This window comes from Electrophorus electricus, chromosome 1 (genome assembly GCF_041902795.1).
Source record: "Electrophorus electricus isolate QZ-2024a chromosome 1, ASM4190279v1, whole genome shotgun sequence".
NCBI classification, from domain to species: domain Eukaryota; kingdom Metazoa; phylum Chordata; class Actinopteri; order Gymnotiformes; family Gymnotidae; genus Electrophorus; species Electrophorus electricus.
In genome coordinates this window covers 17,494,157-17,513,720 of record NC_137497.1, presented here as the reverse complement: position 1 = coordinate 17,513,720, position 19,564 = coordinate 17,494,157, and the positions used below count along the sequence as shown (strand labels likewise).

General features: G+C 41.3%; 1 protein-coding gene and 1 long non-coding RNA gene across 3 annotated transcripts in view; both read left to right on the top strand.

Annotated features, from left to right (window-relative positions):
* The window catches only part of LOC145657456 (NLR family CARD domain-containing protein 3-like), a 13,973-nt gene extending 9,793 nt beyond the window's left edge, over positions 1-4,180 (top strand). For both annotated transcript variants that reach the window (XM_081712184.1, XM_081712188.1), the window contains 2 exons: positions 1-1,240; positions 4,006-4,180. The exon at positions 1-1,240 is cut by the window's left edge and continues 552 nt beyond it. In XM_081712184.1, the coding sequence (XP_081568310.1) occupies positions 1-1,240; positions 4,006-4,180 (1,415 nt within the window). The remainder of the gene's footprint in view (positions 1,241-4,005) is intronic.
* A 3,035-nt stretch (positions 4,181-7,215) lies between these two features.
* LOC145657460 (uncharacterized) lies at positions 7,216-17,460 on the top strand. The gene is made up of 4 exons (XR_014123137.1): positions 7,216-7,397; positions 9,479-9,652; positions 16,091-16,137; positions 16,248-17,460. It is a non-coding gene; the product is annotated as an uncharacterized LOC145657460 (long non-coding RNA).
* The last annotated feature ends 2,104 nt before the right edge of the window (positions 17,461-19,564 follow it).

Here is a 19,564-nt window from a genome sequence, read left to right as displayed (position 1 = left end):
AGAACAATGAGAGATTGTGGGATGTAACAGAGTCAACCTCAGTGGATGTGCTGCTGACAAACCTCATCAAGGGGAATCTGCTTCCCTCTGCTCTCCTCTGGATAACCTCTCGACCAGCAGCAGCCAATCAGATCCCTCCTGAGTGTGTTGACCAGGTAACAGAGGTAAGAGGGTTCAGTGAACCACAGAAAGACGAGTATTTCAGGAAGAGAATCAGTGATCAGGGCCTGGCCAATAGAATCATCACACACATGAAGTCGTCAAAAAGCCTCCACATCATGTGCCACATTCCAGTCTTCTGTTGGATTGCAGCCACTGTTTTAGAGAGAATGTTGGGTGAAGCAGAGAGTGGTGAGATCCCCAAGACTCTGACTCAGATGTTCACATACTTCCTGATCTTTCAACTCAGACACAAAGACCAAAAGTATGGACAAAGTATGAAAGGACAAAAAAGGACTCACCCACATTACATGAGAAAACATGTTTTGGCACTGGGAAAACTGGCTTTCCAACAGCTAGAAAAAGGCAACCTGATCTTCTATGAGGAAGACCTGAGAAACAGTGGCATTGGTGTCAGAGAAATATCAGTGTATTCAGGAATGTGCACTCAGATCTTCAGACAGGAGTTTGAGCTACAGCTGGGGAAGGTGTTTAGCTTTGTACATCTGAGTGTTCAGGAGTTTCTGGCTACTGTATATGTGTTTATTTCCTTAATCTCCACCAACACCAATGTGCTGCAACAGCAACACCCTGAAATGGTCAAAACCCCAATGTCTGTCTTCCTCAACAGTGCAGTGGACAAGGCCTTACAGAGTCAAAATGGACACCTGGACCTTTTCCTTCGCTTCCTTCTGGGTCTCTCACTGGAGTCCAATCAGACTCTCTTACGAGACCTACTGACACAGACAGGAAACAGCTCTCACAGCAAAGAGGATACAGTCAAGTACATCAAGGAGAAGATCAGTGACAGTCCCTCTACAGAGAAATCCATCAATCTGTTCCACTGTCTGAATGAACTGAATGATCATTCTCTAGTGCAGGAAGTCCAAACATACCTGAGCAGAGGAAGTAACAGTGGTCTCCATGGAGCCAGACTGTCTCCTGCTCAGTGGTCAGCTCTGGTGTTTGTGTTGCTGAACTCAGAAGAGGAGCTGGATGAGTTTGACCTGAGGAAATATGACCCATCAGAGGAATGTCTACTGAGACTGCTGCCAGTGGTCAAAGCATCCAGAAAAGCCATGTGAGTATTTTCATTTAGAGATGAACAGTGGGTGTAGCAGGCAGTGGATGTGCTTGACTCAGAAGGTCTTCTATGAAAAATGAAAAGGAGAGAGAGAGAGAGAGAGAGAGAGAGAGAGAGAGAGAGAGAGAGAGAGAGAGAACATTAGAGAGAGAGCAGGATAGAGAGATCCTACATTAAAGCACATGTAGGTGATTGAAGGCTCCAACACCAGGTGCTTAAGTTAAACCATAAAGTTGTGGAACATTGGAATGTAGTAACACTGTCCAGTGATTAATTATTTTAAATGTATTAATGAAGGTTAAATGATATTTGGTGTCATGGGTAGTTGTGTGTCTGTGTGTTGAGAATGGTCCTACATTTAAAACAGTGGCCAACAGTGTTTATAGTTCACACTCTTAGTGAAACAGACAGAAAATGTGCTGCAGTGTAACATACAGAAGTGTTCAAGTACGAACTATCAGTGTGTACACGCGCACGCACACACACACACACACACACACACACACACACACACACACACACACACACACACACACACACACACACACACACACACACACACACCAACCACACCACACCACCCAGTGTAACATACAAAAGGGTTCAAATATGAACTATCAGTTCAGCTTTCTGATTAACATTACAGTTCAACCACTACTGACCAATACAGAGAAAAGTGCACAAGGATGAGCATGACCAATGTATACACATGCGCGCACACACACACACACATATATATTTCACACTGATGGCAGTTTTTAAATTTTATCACAGGTTTTCTTTAGAGCCGATGATGGTTATTGGGCACATTATAAAGGTGTAGGTGTTAATATGACTTCATCTGAAACATCTTCATTGTTTAAATATTTTACCAAGGCAATTTGTCATAATCTAGTTGTAAATAAGTTTAAGTCAAAATAAACTAACATCATTAACAGCAACTGATTCCAGTGCTACACCTTCAGCTCTGTGTGATTGAGGTACTTGACATTTAATTAGAAGGTTGCTGGTTCAAGCCCCACCACTGCCGAGTTGCCACTGTTGGGCCCCTGAGCAAGACCCTTAACCCTCAATTGCTCAAGTTGTCATAATTGTAAGATGCTTTGGATAAAAGCGTCAGCTAAATGCCATAAATGTAAAATGATGAGTGTAGCATGCAGTGACGTTCACAGCTCTGTGCTATCAGTGTAACATGCAGTAACGTTCACAGCTCTGTGTGATCAGTGTAACATGCAGTGACGTTCACAGCTCTGTGTGATCAGTGTAACATGCAGTAACGTTCACAGCTCTGTGTGATCAGTGTAACATGCAGTGAGTCTCCCAGAAGCTAATGCTGTTACTACTGTCACTCACCTAAAACTGTAGCAGGTTACTGCTGTTGCTCACATACAGTGGGACCAATATCTCAGACCACTAGTGAAAATGATTGTTTTGCATTTCTCTCAAGTTTAATACAATGCTTTTCTTTACAAATCATATCATCAGCATAATTTGAGTGAACAGTTGAAAGTTTTTTCTTGAATTTCAGAGAGTATTAGTATTTGGTTCTACTCAAATGCATGTAATCACAGTTGTGAAACTGACCGTATCAGTTCTTTTGTACAAAACGTCAGATGTCCTTGAGTCCTCACACAAGCAGTGCAGGAGAAATGACTCAGTTCTGATCCAACTGAAACATGTGAACCATCCTCTTCTCCCCAGTATTTTAGTGCACACATACAGTCCATGAAGGACAAACTCCAGGGACACATTTCATGTCAACAGCAGACATGAGATAGTTGCCTCACACACACTTAACTGACTGATGGGGTTTGAGTCACACACACCTGACTGACTGATGGGGTCTGCCTCACACACACCTGACTGAGTGATGGGGTCTGCCTCACACACACCTGACTGATTGATGGGCTCCTTGACTCCAGCTATTAAGCCTCCAGGATTCTCAGTGCACCACACACTGAGAAAAGCAAAGGCAGAGGAGAATGTTTCATGATCAATGACTCATAGTGTGGGCACAGGAATGTAAACACTAGTAAAAGATTCTGGTCTCTGCATTCTGTCCATTCCTCCATAATCACTACTGCAGTGTTCATCCCACCATCATTACTACTGCAGTGTTCATTATTCCATAGTCACTACTGCAGTGTTTATTTCTCCATAATAAATACTACAGTGATTATTCCACAATAATAAATACAGTGGTGTTTATCCCTCCATAATCACTACTGCATTGTTCATTCCAACATAATCAATACTGCAGTGTTTATTCCTCCATAATCACTACTGCAGTGTTCATTCCTCCATAATCACTACTGCAGTGTTTATTCCTCCATAATCACTACTCTGCATGTCTTCCAACAATATTTTCTGTTTGTATATTAGTGCGTTTGTATTTGTGAAACATTGAATGAGATCTGTGTTGTTCTGTTTCCTCTTATGGTGTTAGGGGTGGGATATTTTGATATTTGGACTCTGATTATGGTAACTGCCATTCACTGACTTATGAGCCAACCATCCATTATTTGGTCACCTGTCTTAGGTTGCTAATGAATGTTATTTGTCATATCTTTGTCCATTTTGTCTTTGATGAAGACACGGTAGTGTTGAAATGTTGCTGTGTTTGTCAAATTAAAAGGCTGAAAATCCATCAGTGTGTTCCAGACCTTTCTAGCTCTTCTTTAAATTTTTATTAGCAGTTCAGATCTTTTAATTCATCATCCTCTGACTGAACTACATTATTTACTGTATTTACTCTTTTACAGACTATCTGGCTGTGGTCTCACTGAAGAGTCTTGCAAATCCTTCACATCAGTTCTACAAACAGAAAACTCACTGAGAGAGCTGGAGATGAATAATAATGACCTGCAGAATTCAGGAGTGGAGCAGCTCTGTGCTGGACTGAAGAGTTCACACTGTAAACTGGAGATTCTCAGGTGAGTTTCTGTGACTATTTTTGAATGTAAATAAAGAGGCATTTTAGAAAGGTCAGTGTCAACTCCCTTATAGTACAGTATTAAACAAACATTGCCAGACAAGGCAATGCAAGGAAATTTACACTTTTATATTATATTATAAAGTTCTCTTCTTTAAATATTTCTAAATATAGTTTTCTGTTGAAACCTCACTGCATTTCATTAAATGACCACACTGTGGAGACAGAGTTACATTTGTGATGCATGAACAGCTATTCAAGTCTAGAAGAGAAATATAACATTGTAAAGAGGAGACACAGATGAGTCCTTGTCCACATGTACAGGTGTATTTATTACAATGCTGCTTCAACTAGGCGCTTTGGCATTTTGTCCACAAGCTGCATTTTTGGTCACCTGAGCACAGAAATGTAGCAAAATGTCTTACAGGATGAATATATTCAGAAACTCCCAACAATAGTGTTGTAAAATGAAGTGTTCTAATGTAAGATTTTCACTGAGTGATTTTATCTAGTTTATGTATGGAAACACTGTAAACATCAGTCATTCTAATCTCTCTGCAAATACAAGCCCTTAAAATCTTAATTAAAACATTTAAAGCTGAACTATTGAGGTTCTAGACACATTACAGGACACTTTTACAAGCACACATGATTCCCTTGTGTTTTTGGGTGGGATATTGTCTAAATGTGTGTGTGTGTGTGTGTGTGTGTGTGTGTGTGGTACCTAGCATGTGTGGTGTTTTGTAATTACATCAGAACTTCAGACATTTCTGACATTTCTGCATCCATAATTCATTATTTGATACTACAGAATGTAGATACATCAATAATTATCACCACTTGTAAAATTATAACCACAGGGAGACTTATAACTACTTGTAGTATTAGAACTAAACATAGAATTATAACCACTTGTAGAATTATAACTAAACATAGAATTATAACCACACACACAATTTTTTGAATCTTGAAATACAACCTTTATCAAGGGTATGAATCAAAGAATGGAAGATACTTGTAAGTGATATATTAAGTGCTGGACAGAAATGAACCTTTCTCAGATAATAATATTTATGTTTATGTATCCAATATAACTCCTGTATATACACAGTAAACCAGACCTCACTGTTTAGTTCAGGGCCAATATAATTACTGTTTATACACAATAAACCAGACCTCACACTGTTTAGTTCAGGGCCAATATAACTACTGTTTGAAATCTTATTTATTACACAGATTTAATTACATCATTTACTGTTTATAATGTTTCACCTCGATTGAAACGTGTGTGTGTGTGTGAGGGAGAGACAGAACTATTATTTGTGTGTGTGTGTGTGTGTGTGTGTGTGTGTGTGTGTGTGTGAGAGCGAGAGAACTATTATTTGTATGTGTGTGTGAGAGAGAGAGAGAAACACAATTATTATCTGTGTGTGTGTGTGTGTGTGTGTGTGTGTGTGTGTATGAGAGAGAAATGGAGAGAGAGACAGAGAGAGACAGATCTATTATTTGTAAGTGTGAGACAGAACTATTATCTGTGAGTTTGTGTGTGTGAAATGGAGAGAGAGAGAGACAGACAGATCTATTTGTGTGTGTGAGAGAGACAGAACTATTATCTGTGTGTGACCCCCACTGATGGAATGTGCTCCTCACTGGACCCCTTGCTGTGCTCCTTGTCTTTCTGCTTCCTCCATACAGGAGAACAAACACTGACCACAGAAAATACTTAAAACCACAAGATGTCTGGAGGGCTCAGAAGTTCAGAAACAATAGTGAAGGTGTTTTGCAGGGAAAAGATATAAAATACAAATAGTGGGAGAGTCAAGGCACTCTTCTGTTAAAAAAAAAAAAAGGAAAAAATGTGTAAAACTCATATTTAATGCCTTGTTCATAGCAACACTCTAATAGAATGGTTATGCTACAGTTTTAATATGGTGCACATTAATATGTGTCCAAGCTACATCCCACACAATATAGTAACATGGCCGTCTTTAGGGTTCACAAATTATGAAGAAAATCATCAGTTTTATCTTACAGTGTTTGGAGTGTTGGAGGCAGCCATCTTCAGTTGCTGGTTATTTCAGCTGCAGATGATTAGAGAGAGATACCAACCTTTATACATCTCTGTTATGTGCCAGTGTAGGGGGAGAGACCACAACAGACACTTTATTCTGAGCACAAACCACTATTACTAAAAAGTAATAGAGATCTACAAACATGCCATCTGTCTCTATGGGGAGTATAAGCCACAATAAAAACCAAACCCAACACATGCTCCACCCCAAACCTGTCTTCACTAAACATAAACCAGAAGAGGGAAAAGAAAATACAGTAGTAGATGTAAAGTTCAAATCCACTCAGTGAATGTACAGTAATCTTCTACACCCACGATATTTTATGTTGATACACACAGCCACACAATAGACTACACTACCCAACACTGGCACAAATGACCTCGGGGAGTTGTACTAGCACAGAGCCAACTCTGGAAACTGAAGGTACAAATCTGTGTTCTATTGCCTGTGTTCAGTCTGTCTATTAAATCCAATCAGGCTGCAGTTATGGAGTGTTTGTAGTTTCACTGTAACTGTAGTGTGGTAGCAGCAGGGTGTGTCTGGGTGTGTGTAGGGCACCAGAATGGTCAGAAACAGTATAACACCATTATATGTAGTGAAGATAATGTTCCTAATATTTTTCTCAACTAAACCTGGGAGCACACGAAACAGCAGAAAACAGTTTGGTCTAGAAATACAGTAATAACCTTGTGATTGTTGCCCTTGTGTTTTTAGGAAGTCTATGTTGACATATTAAAAAAGGTACAATAAAAACACTCCACAATTTTTTTTAAATTGTACCATTTGAAAAAAAAAAAGGTAGTAATAACATGAATATCCAAGAAGCACTTGTATCCAGCAGTAACAGAAATATGAGTGACAAGTTTCTCAATTTGAGTGACAGTAATTTTATCCAATCACATATGTGGTAAGACGGCCGGGGCAGCAGAATATTTAATGACGTCATTACAGTGGCCAATAGCATCAGAGGAGCTGTTTTAACTTACTGAGGTGAAGAGAACTGTAGTGGATCATGAAAATGACAGAAAATCTCAAACTGGAATTGGAGGATATTTGCTGCTATGGTGATTTCCAAGAGAAAAGGAAAATACCAGAAAGGGACAGACAAAAAGTAAAAGTAGATGGACTAAGACAGACAGACAAAGCCTGTGTGAGTTTTTCACTGAATCTCTGATCGTCATTCATGGCTAACAGCTAACTAGGTAATGCTAGCAAAGAAAGTCTAGCTATGTTGATTTGTTTAGTTGTTTACTGTTCAGCACAGATATCTAACCAGCTAACAGTCTCAACAATTTGACCAAACCGTCAATAAGCAAGATTGGACTTCTTGTCTTTGCAACAATCAAGTTACAGTCTTTAGGAGAAATGCGGTTGGATCTTCACGTAGTTGAGAGCAGGAGGGAGGAGGGTGCGGGTGTGACGGGAGATTTGACGGGGATGTGATTTATAACATCTGGTGTTCATGAAGTACAGCTGTGTATTAATCAGTCATGTCCCCTACATCAGTTTAAACACATTTAAACCTTGTAGCTAGGTTACAGGTGGTTACTAGGTTACAGGTGGTCACTAGGTTACAACCGCGGTCACGCTATCCGCGCTTTAGGCGTTCACGGTCAAGTCATCCGCGCTTTAAATTCAATGCGCCTATATGCGTGATTATACGGTATTTTGCTGCTCACAGCAATCTAACTCTTCCTAAGCAAAGAAACAGACTTGCGTATTTGTACAAAATACAGTTTACTTGATTGAACTAGTTTAATTGCATAATTAGATTAAACACAATTGGTAATATATTTACACAGCTTAATAAGCATTGTGGAAAATGCTTTTTCTACATAATGTTTCTCAGAAGGTTATTATAGATCTTGACTGCCAGCTGAAACAGGGGTTATCACTAGTGAAATGTGGCAAATGTGCAGGGCAGGAGAACTCCAGGGCTGAAATATTCCACTGCCAATTGAATGGTGGCCCTTGGCCATCACCAGATCATTAATAAATCTGTATTGAAGTTTTACATATTTTTCTGAATTTTAACAAAATGCAAAAACCGTTCCACTACCACATGTGAGTAGAAGCCCTTGACTATTAGCAGAGTAAGTTTGGACACATTTCACTATACAATGTCTTCATAAATGCATATTAAAGTCAAACTACCTTTAGGTGAAATAATGCACTCATTTTGTATAGACTGAATTTGCAGAGTATCAACAGAGTAAGTTTGAACAGATTTCACTCGACCATTTTTCATAAACTCCTATTAAAATAATAATACCTTTAGGTGAATTCATGTACTAATTTCATTCAGGTTGATTTTGGATATCTATTTCTCAAAAATGACCCATAAAGCCAAGACAGTTCCATGACCACATAAGAGAACATTTATATTTACTTTTACAGCATTTGGCAGATGCTCTTATCCAGAGCAACTTACATTGTAATATTTGGTGTATCTACTGTAGACTATATTGTATTGTCAGTTGTATCTGCTGTAGAGTATATTGTAATGTCTGTTCTATCTACTGTAGGGTATATTGTGATATCTGTTGTATCTGCTGTAGGGTATATTTTAATGTCTGTTGTATCTACTGTAGGGTATATTGTGATATCTGTTGTATCTACTGTAGGGTACATTGTAATATTTGTTGTATCTACTATAGACTATATTGTCTGTTGTATCTACTGTAGGGTATATTGTAATGTCTGTTGTATCTACTTGCAGTCTAGCTATCTGTAATCTTGAGGAAAACACTTGTGAAAGTCTGGCATCAGCTTTGCAACTTCCAAAAAGTATGCATCGCTTAGAATTCTTAGACTTTATCTCTGAGTCACAGGTCCAGAAATGTGACAGTGTTTTTATTCCTGTTATCACAGCCAGATGTAGAATTCTGCCAAGATTTTACTGGCATCATCTCATACAGTCTGACATGTAACAGTCTTATAAGACCACTGAAATCACACAGTGTAAGTCCAGCTTTAGGGTTCTTCTGATGTAGGTTAATAGTGCACTAGAGTTCTGAAGGGCTGAATAAAAATAAGAGCAAAAATAAACACAGACAGCAGCGATCTGGAGAAGAGTGAACAAAACCATCTGCCATGGAGGATGCCAGAGAGAGATGAGAGTGGAGGAACCTCCAACTACAGTTACCAGCCTCTCTAGCTGCCCCATGCAGGCTGTTCTGGAAGTGCGTCTCACTCTCTGTCTCTCTCTACCTGTTTCCGTCCTTTCTGCAGACTGTCTGGTTGTTTGGTCACAGAGGAAGGCTGTTCTTCTCTGGCTTCAGCTCTGAGGTCAAACCCCTCCCACCTGAAAGAACTGGACCTGACGTACAACCACCCAGGAGAGTCAGGAGTGAAGCTGCTCTCTGCTAGACTGGAGGATCCCCACTCCAGACTGGACACTCTCAGGTATGGAACATTAGTGTGTGCATGTGTATGGGGGTTTGTTTGTGTGTGCTTACGTGTGTATGTGTTTCTGTGTTGGTGTCTGTGTGTGTTTATGAAAGAGTGAGAATGAGAAAATACTGAAAACTGAGTCTTCCATTCCTGAGTAGTGACATTCCCATATCATACTGTGGTGGCTGGTGAGTTCACTCTCCATCATTCTCCTGTAGGAACTGCTGAGTTTTAGTTGACATGCTACATTTCCTCAGCCTTCTCAGGAAGTACAGATGCTGTTCTGTCAGGAGTTTATAAACTCTGTTCCATTTTTTGAGGTTAGTTGTAATTCATTTAAGAACCACAGGGTGTCAGTAGCAGCGAGTCGGTTTATGTGTGTAGCGATCGTAGAGTGAGAGAATACAACTCCAAGAGTTCTAGTTATTGTAGTTATTATAGTTATTGTAGTTATTATAGCCGTGCTAATGCAGTTGTCTGCGTACATCTCATACCTTTTGAAAACATTGTGGTTGTGTGTAGTTTATTGTATTGTTATTTGTAATCACAGATCATTATTTGGTGGATAATGTTATTCTCTGTGAAGTTTGCTGCATTGTGTTTTGTGTATATCGGTACTTGTTGTGGCTGGCTTGTTGTTGATTTGTCTTTCATGTGATTCAGTTTCACGTTTCCTCCTGTTGTCAATAAAACTGTGAACAAGAGCTGAACATTTTCAGAGTTCTGATGTCAGGAGAGTGTTAACCTGCAGGTCATGCTGTGTATCGTACATAAACAGAGGACACAGCAGATACTGTTGGGATTTCTTTATGATGTGGTGTTTGTTGTAGGTCCAGGTGAGGTCCTCACTGATGTGGGGTGTGTTGTAGGTCCAGGTGAGGTCCTCACTGATGTGGGGTGTGGTAGGTCCAGGTGAGGTCCTCACTGATGTGGGGTGTGTTGTAGGACCAGGTGAGGTCCTCACTGATGTGAACTCCAGGAAGGTGAAGGAGTTCACCTCCATCTCGCCTGTCTGTAGTGGTGTGTGCTGTTGCTTCTCCTTCCTCCTTGGGTCAACAATCATCTTCTTGGTCTTGTCTGCATTCATGGAGAGATTGTTGTCATGACACCATGTCACCATGTCTGTCACCTCCCTCCTGTATGCTGTCTCATCCAGTGATCAGTCAAACCAGTTTGATGATGCTGGTGTTATACTGGGCGGCCACACAGTCCTGGGGGGTCCCAGAGTTATCAGTCCTTGTGCTGGATGTACATTGCCAGTTCTGACTGACTGATTCTGTCTGTTAGAAAGTTCAGCCCCCATTTACCGAAGGAGGGTGTGAGTCCAGTGGTGAGTGTTTCAGTCAGTTTGGTTGGGGTGACTGTGTTGACTGCTGAACTGTAATCAGTGAACAGCACTGGAGCATAACTGTCCATGTCCTCCAGATGTGTGAGAGATGTGTGGATGTCAGTGCTGACAGTGTCCTCAGTGCACTGGTTCTGGTGGGCTGTAAACTGGTGGGGTCCTCTGGACAATAACGGACATTATAGTAGTAAGAATATAGACAATTAGGAGCAGAATAAGTAGTGAGATGGAGAAAAATAAATAAAGAAATATGGAACAATAAGAAATTAATGTCTAGTGTGGTTTTCTAGAAGTCCTAATCTGGTCCCGACGGTGTGCACATGAACGAAACTCTTCCTGTATGAGATCATCCATGAAGGGCAGCAGGGAAGTAGCTGTGTGGGGTGGAGGTGTGGGGGGCTACAACAGGGGGCATCATGGGGTGGTGGGAGGAGCCATGGCAGCTGAGACAGTAACGTCATGACATCAGGGGTAGGTGAACCTCAGCAGACAGAGAGACTAGATTATTAGACATGTCCAGGTAGAGGGTGTGTAAATTACGAAACTATGATGTGCAAAGATGGACTTTGGCAGATGTAGCTGTGGCAGCACAGCTAAAAGGAACCACAGGCATGATCAACACTCCGCCGCTCTCAGTCAACAAACTAGAGAGACAAAAGAGAGGTGAAGTGACAGCATCATCACATCCCAGTTTACCAGAACTCTCAATGCCCAGAACGATGTGTGTGTCTGAAATGCAGAGAGAGAGCAAGAACTATTATCTGTGTGTGAGAGAGAGAGAGAGAGAACTATTATCTGTGTGAGAGAGAGAGAGAGAGAGAGAGAGAGAGAGAGAGAGAGAGAGACAGAACTATTATCTGTATGAGACAGAGAGAGAGAAATAATAACAGAGAGAGAGAGACAGAAATATTATCTGTGTGTGAGAGAGAGAGAGAGACATAACTATTATCTGTGTGTGAGAGAGAGACAGAACTATTATCTAAGAGAGAAAGAGAGAGAGACAACTATTATCTGTGTGTGTGAGAGAGAGAGAGAAATAATAACTGTGTGAGAGAGAGAGAGAGAAACAGAACTATTATCTGTGTGAGAGAGAGACAGAACTATTATCTGTGAGTGAGACAGAGAGAGAGAAACAGAACTGTTATCTGTGTGTGTGAGAGAGAGAGAGAGCGACAGAACTATTATCTGTGTGTGTGTGTGAGAGAGAGAGAGAGACAGAACTATTATCTGTGTGTGCAACAGAGAGAGAGAGAGAGACAGAACTAATATCTGTGTGAGACAGAGAAAGAGAGCGACAAAACTATTATCTGTGTGTGAAACAGTGAGAGAGAGAGAGACAGAACTATTATCTGTATGTGAGACAGAGAGAGAGAGAGCGACAGAACTATTATCTGTTTGTGACAGAGAGAGAAAGAGAGAGAGAGAGAACTAATAACTGTGTGTGAGAGAGAGAGAGACAGAACTATTATCTGTGTGTGAGACAGAGAGAGAGACAGAGAGAGAGACAGAACTATTATCTGTGTGTGAGACAGAGAGAGAGACAGAACTATTATCTGTGTGTGAGAGAGAGAGAGACAGAACTAATATCTTTGTGTGTGAGAGAGAGAGAGAGAGAGACAGAACTATTATCTGTGTGTGAGACAGAGAGAGAAATAATAACTGTGTGTGAGAGAGAGAACTATTATCTGTGTGAGAGAGAGACAGAACTATTATCTGTGTGTGAGACAGAGAGACAGAACTATTATCTGTGTGTAATACAGAGAGAGAGACAGAACTATTATCTTTGTGTCTGTGTGAGAGAGAGAGAGAGACAGACAGATCTATTATCTGTGTGAGACAGAGAGAGAGAGACAGAACTATTATCTGTGTGAGACAGAGAGAGAGAGAACTATTATCTGTGTGTGAGAGAGAAATGGAGAGAGAGAGAGAGACAGAACTATTATCTGTGTGTGAGAGAACGAGAGAGAGAGAGACAGAGAGAGAGACAGAACTATTATCTGTGTGTGAGAGAGACAGAGAGACAGACAGAACGATTACCTGTGTGTGAGAGAGAGACAACTATTATCTGTGTAAGAGAGAGAGAGAGAACTAATAACTGTGTGAGAGAGAGAGAGAGAGAACTAATAACTGTGTGAGAGAGAGAGACAGAACTATTATCTGTGTGTGAGACAAAGAGAGAGACAGAACTATTATCTGTGTGTGAGACAGAGAGAGAGAGCGACAGAACTATTATCTGTGTGTGAGAGAGAGAGAGAGAGAGACAGAACTATTATCTGAGAGAGAGAGTGACAGAACTATTATCTGTGTGTGTGTGTGAGAGAGAGAGAGAACTATTATCCGTGTGAGAGAGAAAGAGAGACAGAACTATTATCTGTGTGTGTGTCAGAGAGAGAAAGAGAAATATTATCTGTGAGACAGAGAGAGAGAGACAGAACTATTATCTGTGTGTGTGAGAGAGAGAGCGACAGAACTATTATCTGTGTGAGAGAGAGAGAGACAGAGACAGAACTATTATCTGTGTGTGAGACAGAGAGAGAGCGACAGAACTATTATCCGTGAGAGAGAGAGAGCGACAGAACTATTATCCGCGAGAGAGAGAGAGAGAGAGACAGAACTATTATCTGTGTGAGTCCGAGAGAGAGAGAGAGAGACAGAACTATTATCTGTGTGAGTCCGAGAGAGAGAGAGAGAGAGAGAGAGAGAGAGAGAGACAGAACTATTATCTGTGTGTGAGAGAGAGAGAGAGAGAGCGACAGAACTATTATCCGTGAGAGAGAGAGAGAGAGAGAGAGCGACAGAACTATTATCTGTGTGTGAGACAGAGAGAGAGCGACAGAACTATTATCCGTGAGAGAGAGAGAGAGCGACAGAACTATTATTCGTGAGAGAGAGAGAGAGAGAGAGAGACAGAACTATTATCTGTGTGAGTCCGAGAGAGAGAGAGAGAGACAGAACTATTATCTGTGTGTGAGAAAGAGAGAGAGAGAGCGACAGAACTATTATCCGTGAGAGAGAGAGAGAGAGCGACAGAACTATTATCCGTGAGAGAGAGAGAGAGACAGAACTATTATCTGTGTGAGTCCGAGAGAGAGAGAGACAGAACTATTATCTGTGTGAGTCCGAGAGAGCGAGAGAGACAGAACTATTATCTGTGTGTGAGAGAGAGAGAGAGAGAGAGACAGAACTATTATCTGAGAGAGAGAGAGAGACAGAACTGTTGTGTGAGAGAGGGAGAGAGAGAGAGAGACAGAACTATTATGTGTGAGAGACAGAAATAGAGAGAGAGAGACAGAAGTATTATCTGTGTGAGACAGAGAGAGAGAGAGACTGAAATATTATCTCTGTGTGTGAGAGAGAGAGCGACAGAACTATTATCTCTGTGTGAGACAGAGAGAGAGCGACAGAACTATTATCTGTGTGAGACAGAGAGAGAGAGCGACAGAACTATTATCTGTTTGTGTGTGTGTGTGTGTGTGTGTGAGAGAGAGAGAGAGACAGACAGAACTATTATCTGTGTGTGTGTGTGTGTGTGTGAGAGAGAGAGAGAGAGAGAGAGAGAGAGAGAGAGACAGAACTATTATCCGTGTGAGAGAGAGAGAGAGAGACAGAACTATTATCTGTGTGAGAGAGAAAGAGAGAGAGAGACAGAGAGAGAGACAGAACTATTATCTGTGTGAGAGAAAGAGAGAGAGACAGAGAGACAGACAGAACGATTACCTGTGTGTGAGAGAGAGAGAGAGACAACTATTATCTGTGTAAGAGAGAGAGAGAGAGAGAGAGAACTAATAACTGTGTGTGAGAGAGAGAGAGAGAAACAGAACTATTATCTGTGTGTGTGACAGAGAGAGAGAGAAACAGAACTATTATCTGTGTGTGTGACAGAGAGAGAGAGCGACAGAACTATTATCTGTATGAGACAGAGAGAGACAGAACTATTATCTGTGTGTGTGTGTGAGAGAGAGAGAGAGACAGAGAGAGAGACAGAACTATTATCTGTGTGTGAGAGAAAGAGAGAGAGACAGAGACACAGAACTATTATCTGTGTGTGTGTGAGAAAGAGAGAGAGACAGAACTATTATCCGTGTGAGAGAGAGAGAGAGACAGATCTATTATCTGTGTGTGTGTGTGTGAGAGAGAGAGAGAGAGAGAGAGACAGAACTATTTTCTGTGTGTGAGAAAGAGAGAGAGAGACAGAACTATTTTCTGTGTGTGAGACAGAGAGAGAGAGCGACAGAACTATTATCTGTATGAGACAGAGAGACAGAACTATTATCTGTGTGTGAGACAGAGAGAGAGAGAAACAGAACTATTATCTGTGTGTGAGACAGAGAGAGAGACAGAACTATTATTTGTGAGACAGAGAGAGAGAGACAGAACTATTATCTGTGTGTGTGTGTGAGAGAGAGAGACAGAACTATTATCCGTGTGAGAGAGAGAGAGAGAGAAAGACAGATCTATTATCTGTGTGTGTGTGTGAGAGAGAGAGAGAGAGAGAGAGAAAGACAGATCTATTATCTGTGTGTGAGAGAGAGAGAGAGAGACAGAACTATTATCTGTGTGAGAGAGAGAGAGAGAGAGAGAGAGAGAGACAACTATTTTCTGTGTGTGAGAAAGAGAGACAGAACTATTTTCTGTGTGAGACAGAGAGAGAGAGCGACAGAACTATTATCTGAGAGAGAGAGAGAGACAGACAGAACTGTTGTGTGAGAGAGGGAGAGAGAGAGAGAGCGACAGAACTATTATCTGTGTGAGAGAGAGAGAGAGAGAGAGACAGAACTATTATCTGTGTGTGTGAGAGAGAGAGAGACAGAACTATTATCCGTGTGAGAGAGAGACAGAACTATTATCCGTGTGAGAGAGAGAGAGACAGAACTATTATCCGTGTGAGAGAGAGAGAGAGAGACAGAACTATTATCCGTGTGAGAGAGAGAGAGACAGAACTATTATCCGTGTGAGAGAGAGAGAGAGAGAGAGAGAGAGAGAGAGAGAACTATTATCTGTGTGTGTGCGTGTGTGTGTGTGTGTGTGTGTGTGTGTGTGTGTGTGTGTGTGTGTGTGTGTGTGTGTGTGTGTGTGTGTGTGTGTGTGTATGTGTGTTTCTTTAGGGTGGAGCACGCAGGGGAGATGAGAATCAAACCAGGACTAAGAAAATGTAAGAAGTAAATGTAATGTACACACACACACACTCTCACACACACTCACACACACACTCACACACACAGTATTTGTGATCTCTCCTCTAATGTCTCTTCTTGTGTGCAGATGTGTGTGATCTCACACTGGACCCAAACACAGCACACAGACTTCTCTCTCTGTCTGAGGGGAACAGAAAGGTGACGTGTGTGTGGGAGCAGCAGCAGCAGTCGTATTCTGATCATCCAGAGAGATTTGATTACTGGGAGCAGGTTCTGTGTAGAGAGAGTCTGACTGGATGCTGTTACTGGGAGGCTGAGTGGAATGGGGGATGGGCTGATATATCAGTGACATATAAAGGAATCAGGAGGAAAGGAGGCAGTTATGACTGTGTGTTTGGACGTAATCTAAAGTCCTGGAGTCTGAGCTGCTCTGATAACAGTTACACTGTCTGGCACAATAATAAGGGAACTGCCATCTCTGCCCCCTCCAGCTCCAACAGAGTAGGAGTGTATCTGGACTGGCCCGCCGGCACTCTGTCCTTCTACAGCGTCTCCTCTCACACACACACACTCACACACTTACACACACTCCACTCCACATTCACTGAGCCCCTCTATGCAGGGTTTTGGGTTTGGGATTCTGACTCCTCAGTGTGTGTGTGTGAGCTAGAATAGCCTCCTGTGTCCTGGAGGAACACCTGAATCTGCAGGGAAACACACAACTGGTGAACATCATACACACATGCCTGCTGAGTATAAAACACACACACACTCACACACACTCACACACACTCACACACACTCACACACACTCACACTCACACAAAATACACCCCTATCTCTCACACACACTCCTCTACACACACAACTAGTGGACATCATAATACACACACACCTCTCTCTTTCTCTCTGCCACACACACACACCTCTGTCTCATCCACACACACACTTTGCTCTTTCTCTCACACACACAAACACACTCTACACTTCTCTCTTCACACATGCGCGCACACACACACACACTACACCCTTGTGTGTGTCTCTCTCTCTCACACACACACACACACAAAATACCACAAAATACACCTGTATCTTTCTCACACACATACACACCTCTCTCACACACACTACACTTCCTTCTCACACATTCACGCTACACACCTCTCTGTCATACACTCTATACTTCTCACTCTTTCACACACATAGTACATCTCTCCGTAACACACACATAATACACTTCTTTCACACAAACACATACACAATCCACCGCTCTCTCTCTCTCACACGCACACACACATACTTTGTCTTTCACACACAAACATGCACTCTACACCTATCTCTCACACACACACGCCTCTCACACACACACACATAATATACCTGTCTCTCTCTCTCTCTCTCTCTCTCTCTCTCTCTCACACACACACACACACACACACACATACCTCTCTCTCACACACAAACAGTACAAATCTCTGTGACACACACACACACACACACAAAACACCTCTCTCGCTCACACACACACACACTCTCTCTCACCCCTCTCTCTCTCTCACACACACACACACACACAATACTACAAAATACACCTGTATCTTTCTCTTACACACATACACACACACCTCTCTCACACACACTCTTACACACACTACATTTCTTTCTCACACATACACGCTACACCTCTTTCTCTGTCTCTTACACACACTACACCTGTCTGTCATACACACACACGAGCATACACCTCTCTCACACACATACACTCACAGTACATCTCTGTGACACACACACACACGCACACACACACTACAAGTCTCTTACACAAACGTATGCACACACACACACACACACACACACTACAAGTCTCTTACACAAACGTATGCACACACACACACACACAAAACATCTCTCTCACACACACACAAAATACACCTGTATCTTTCTCTCATACACACACACACACACACACTTCTCACACATACACGCTACACATCTCTCTCTGTCATTCACTCTATACCTCTCACTCTCTTACACACACACACACACACACACACACACACACACACACACACACACACAACCACTCACACAGACACTCTAAACCTGTCCCTCTCTCTCTCTCACACACACACACACACACACACACACACACACACACAAAAACCACCTCTCTCTCTCTCTCTCACACACACACACACACACACACACACACACACACACAAAATACACCTGTATCTTTCTCTCATACACACACACACACACACACACACACACACTCACACAGACACTCACACAGACACTCTAAACCTGTCCCTCTCTCTCTCACACACATACAATAAATGATGCTCAAATAAAGGACTGAGCTGCAGTTGATTTCTGTACATATGACATAAATACTGTTCTACAAGTTACACATGCTGTGGAATCATAACCTCACTGTGTTAAACTCTGTACAAATCTACACATTAAAGGTGGAAATCTTTGGAAACAAAGGTTTTTCATCCTGTTTTCTGAGTGTTGGAGTGACACACATACAGATGTTGTACACAGTATGAGTGAAATGTATTTTAGAAATGTATTGTAAATATTTGAGATGAAATATTATTCTTATAATATGTTACTAGAGTTTAAGTATAATGTTTATCTAGCCAGAAAAGTCTGTATATTTGATTGAAGTAGGTAAAACAAAAGTAGATTAAGAGAAAAATAACTTACCTGTGATTATTTTTGTGGAGAGACTTCCATGTTGTTTTGGAGGGAAAAGAAACCATAGTGTGTTAAAGGGGACTTTTATGAGAATATGCCTGCCCAAAGACAGGAAGTGACATCACCTAATTTGCTGTTTTTCCATATTTAAGTTTCTAAGGGAAAATTCAAGAGTGATGTTTTGAAGTTGATTGATATTGGAGAATTTATGATTGCTGGACTTTTATTCTTGTAAATGCTAAACTTTCCTTTTTTGAACATTTTTGTATGTTTTTGATGGGATGTGGTTTTTCTTTTGCACTGGAGCACTGGGAGCCAATAAAAACCTTTTCTTTTGTATCCACTTGGAGTGCTTAATGTTACCACCAGATATTATTGCATTACAGTAGTCCAGTCTTGATGTAATAAATGCATGGACCATCTTTTCTGCATCATGTGAGGAGAATGTTTTGATTTAAATTGTGAATGTGCTCATTATACCAAGGTACTAATTTTTTGTCGCTAATGATTTTATTCTTAAGTGGACCAACATCATTAAAGGTGCACAGGAACACCACAAACAAAGCACACGGGGCAGAGCTGGGCAGAGATCTATTAATAATAAAGACAGAAACAAGGGCAATTAAATTCCAAACTTATATCATTCTAAAGGTCTGGAGTACCAAGAGCTGAGCAAAGAGAACAGTGCCCTCACTCAGCTGGTCCGGAAATACAGTTCAGCATTAACACACACTAACA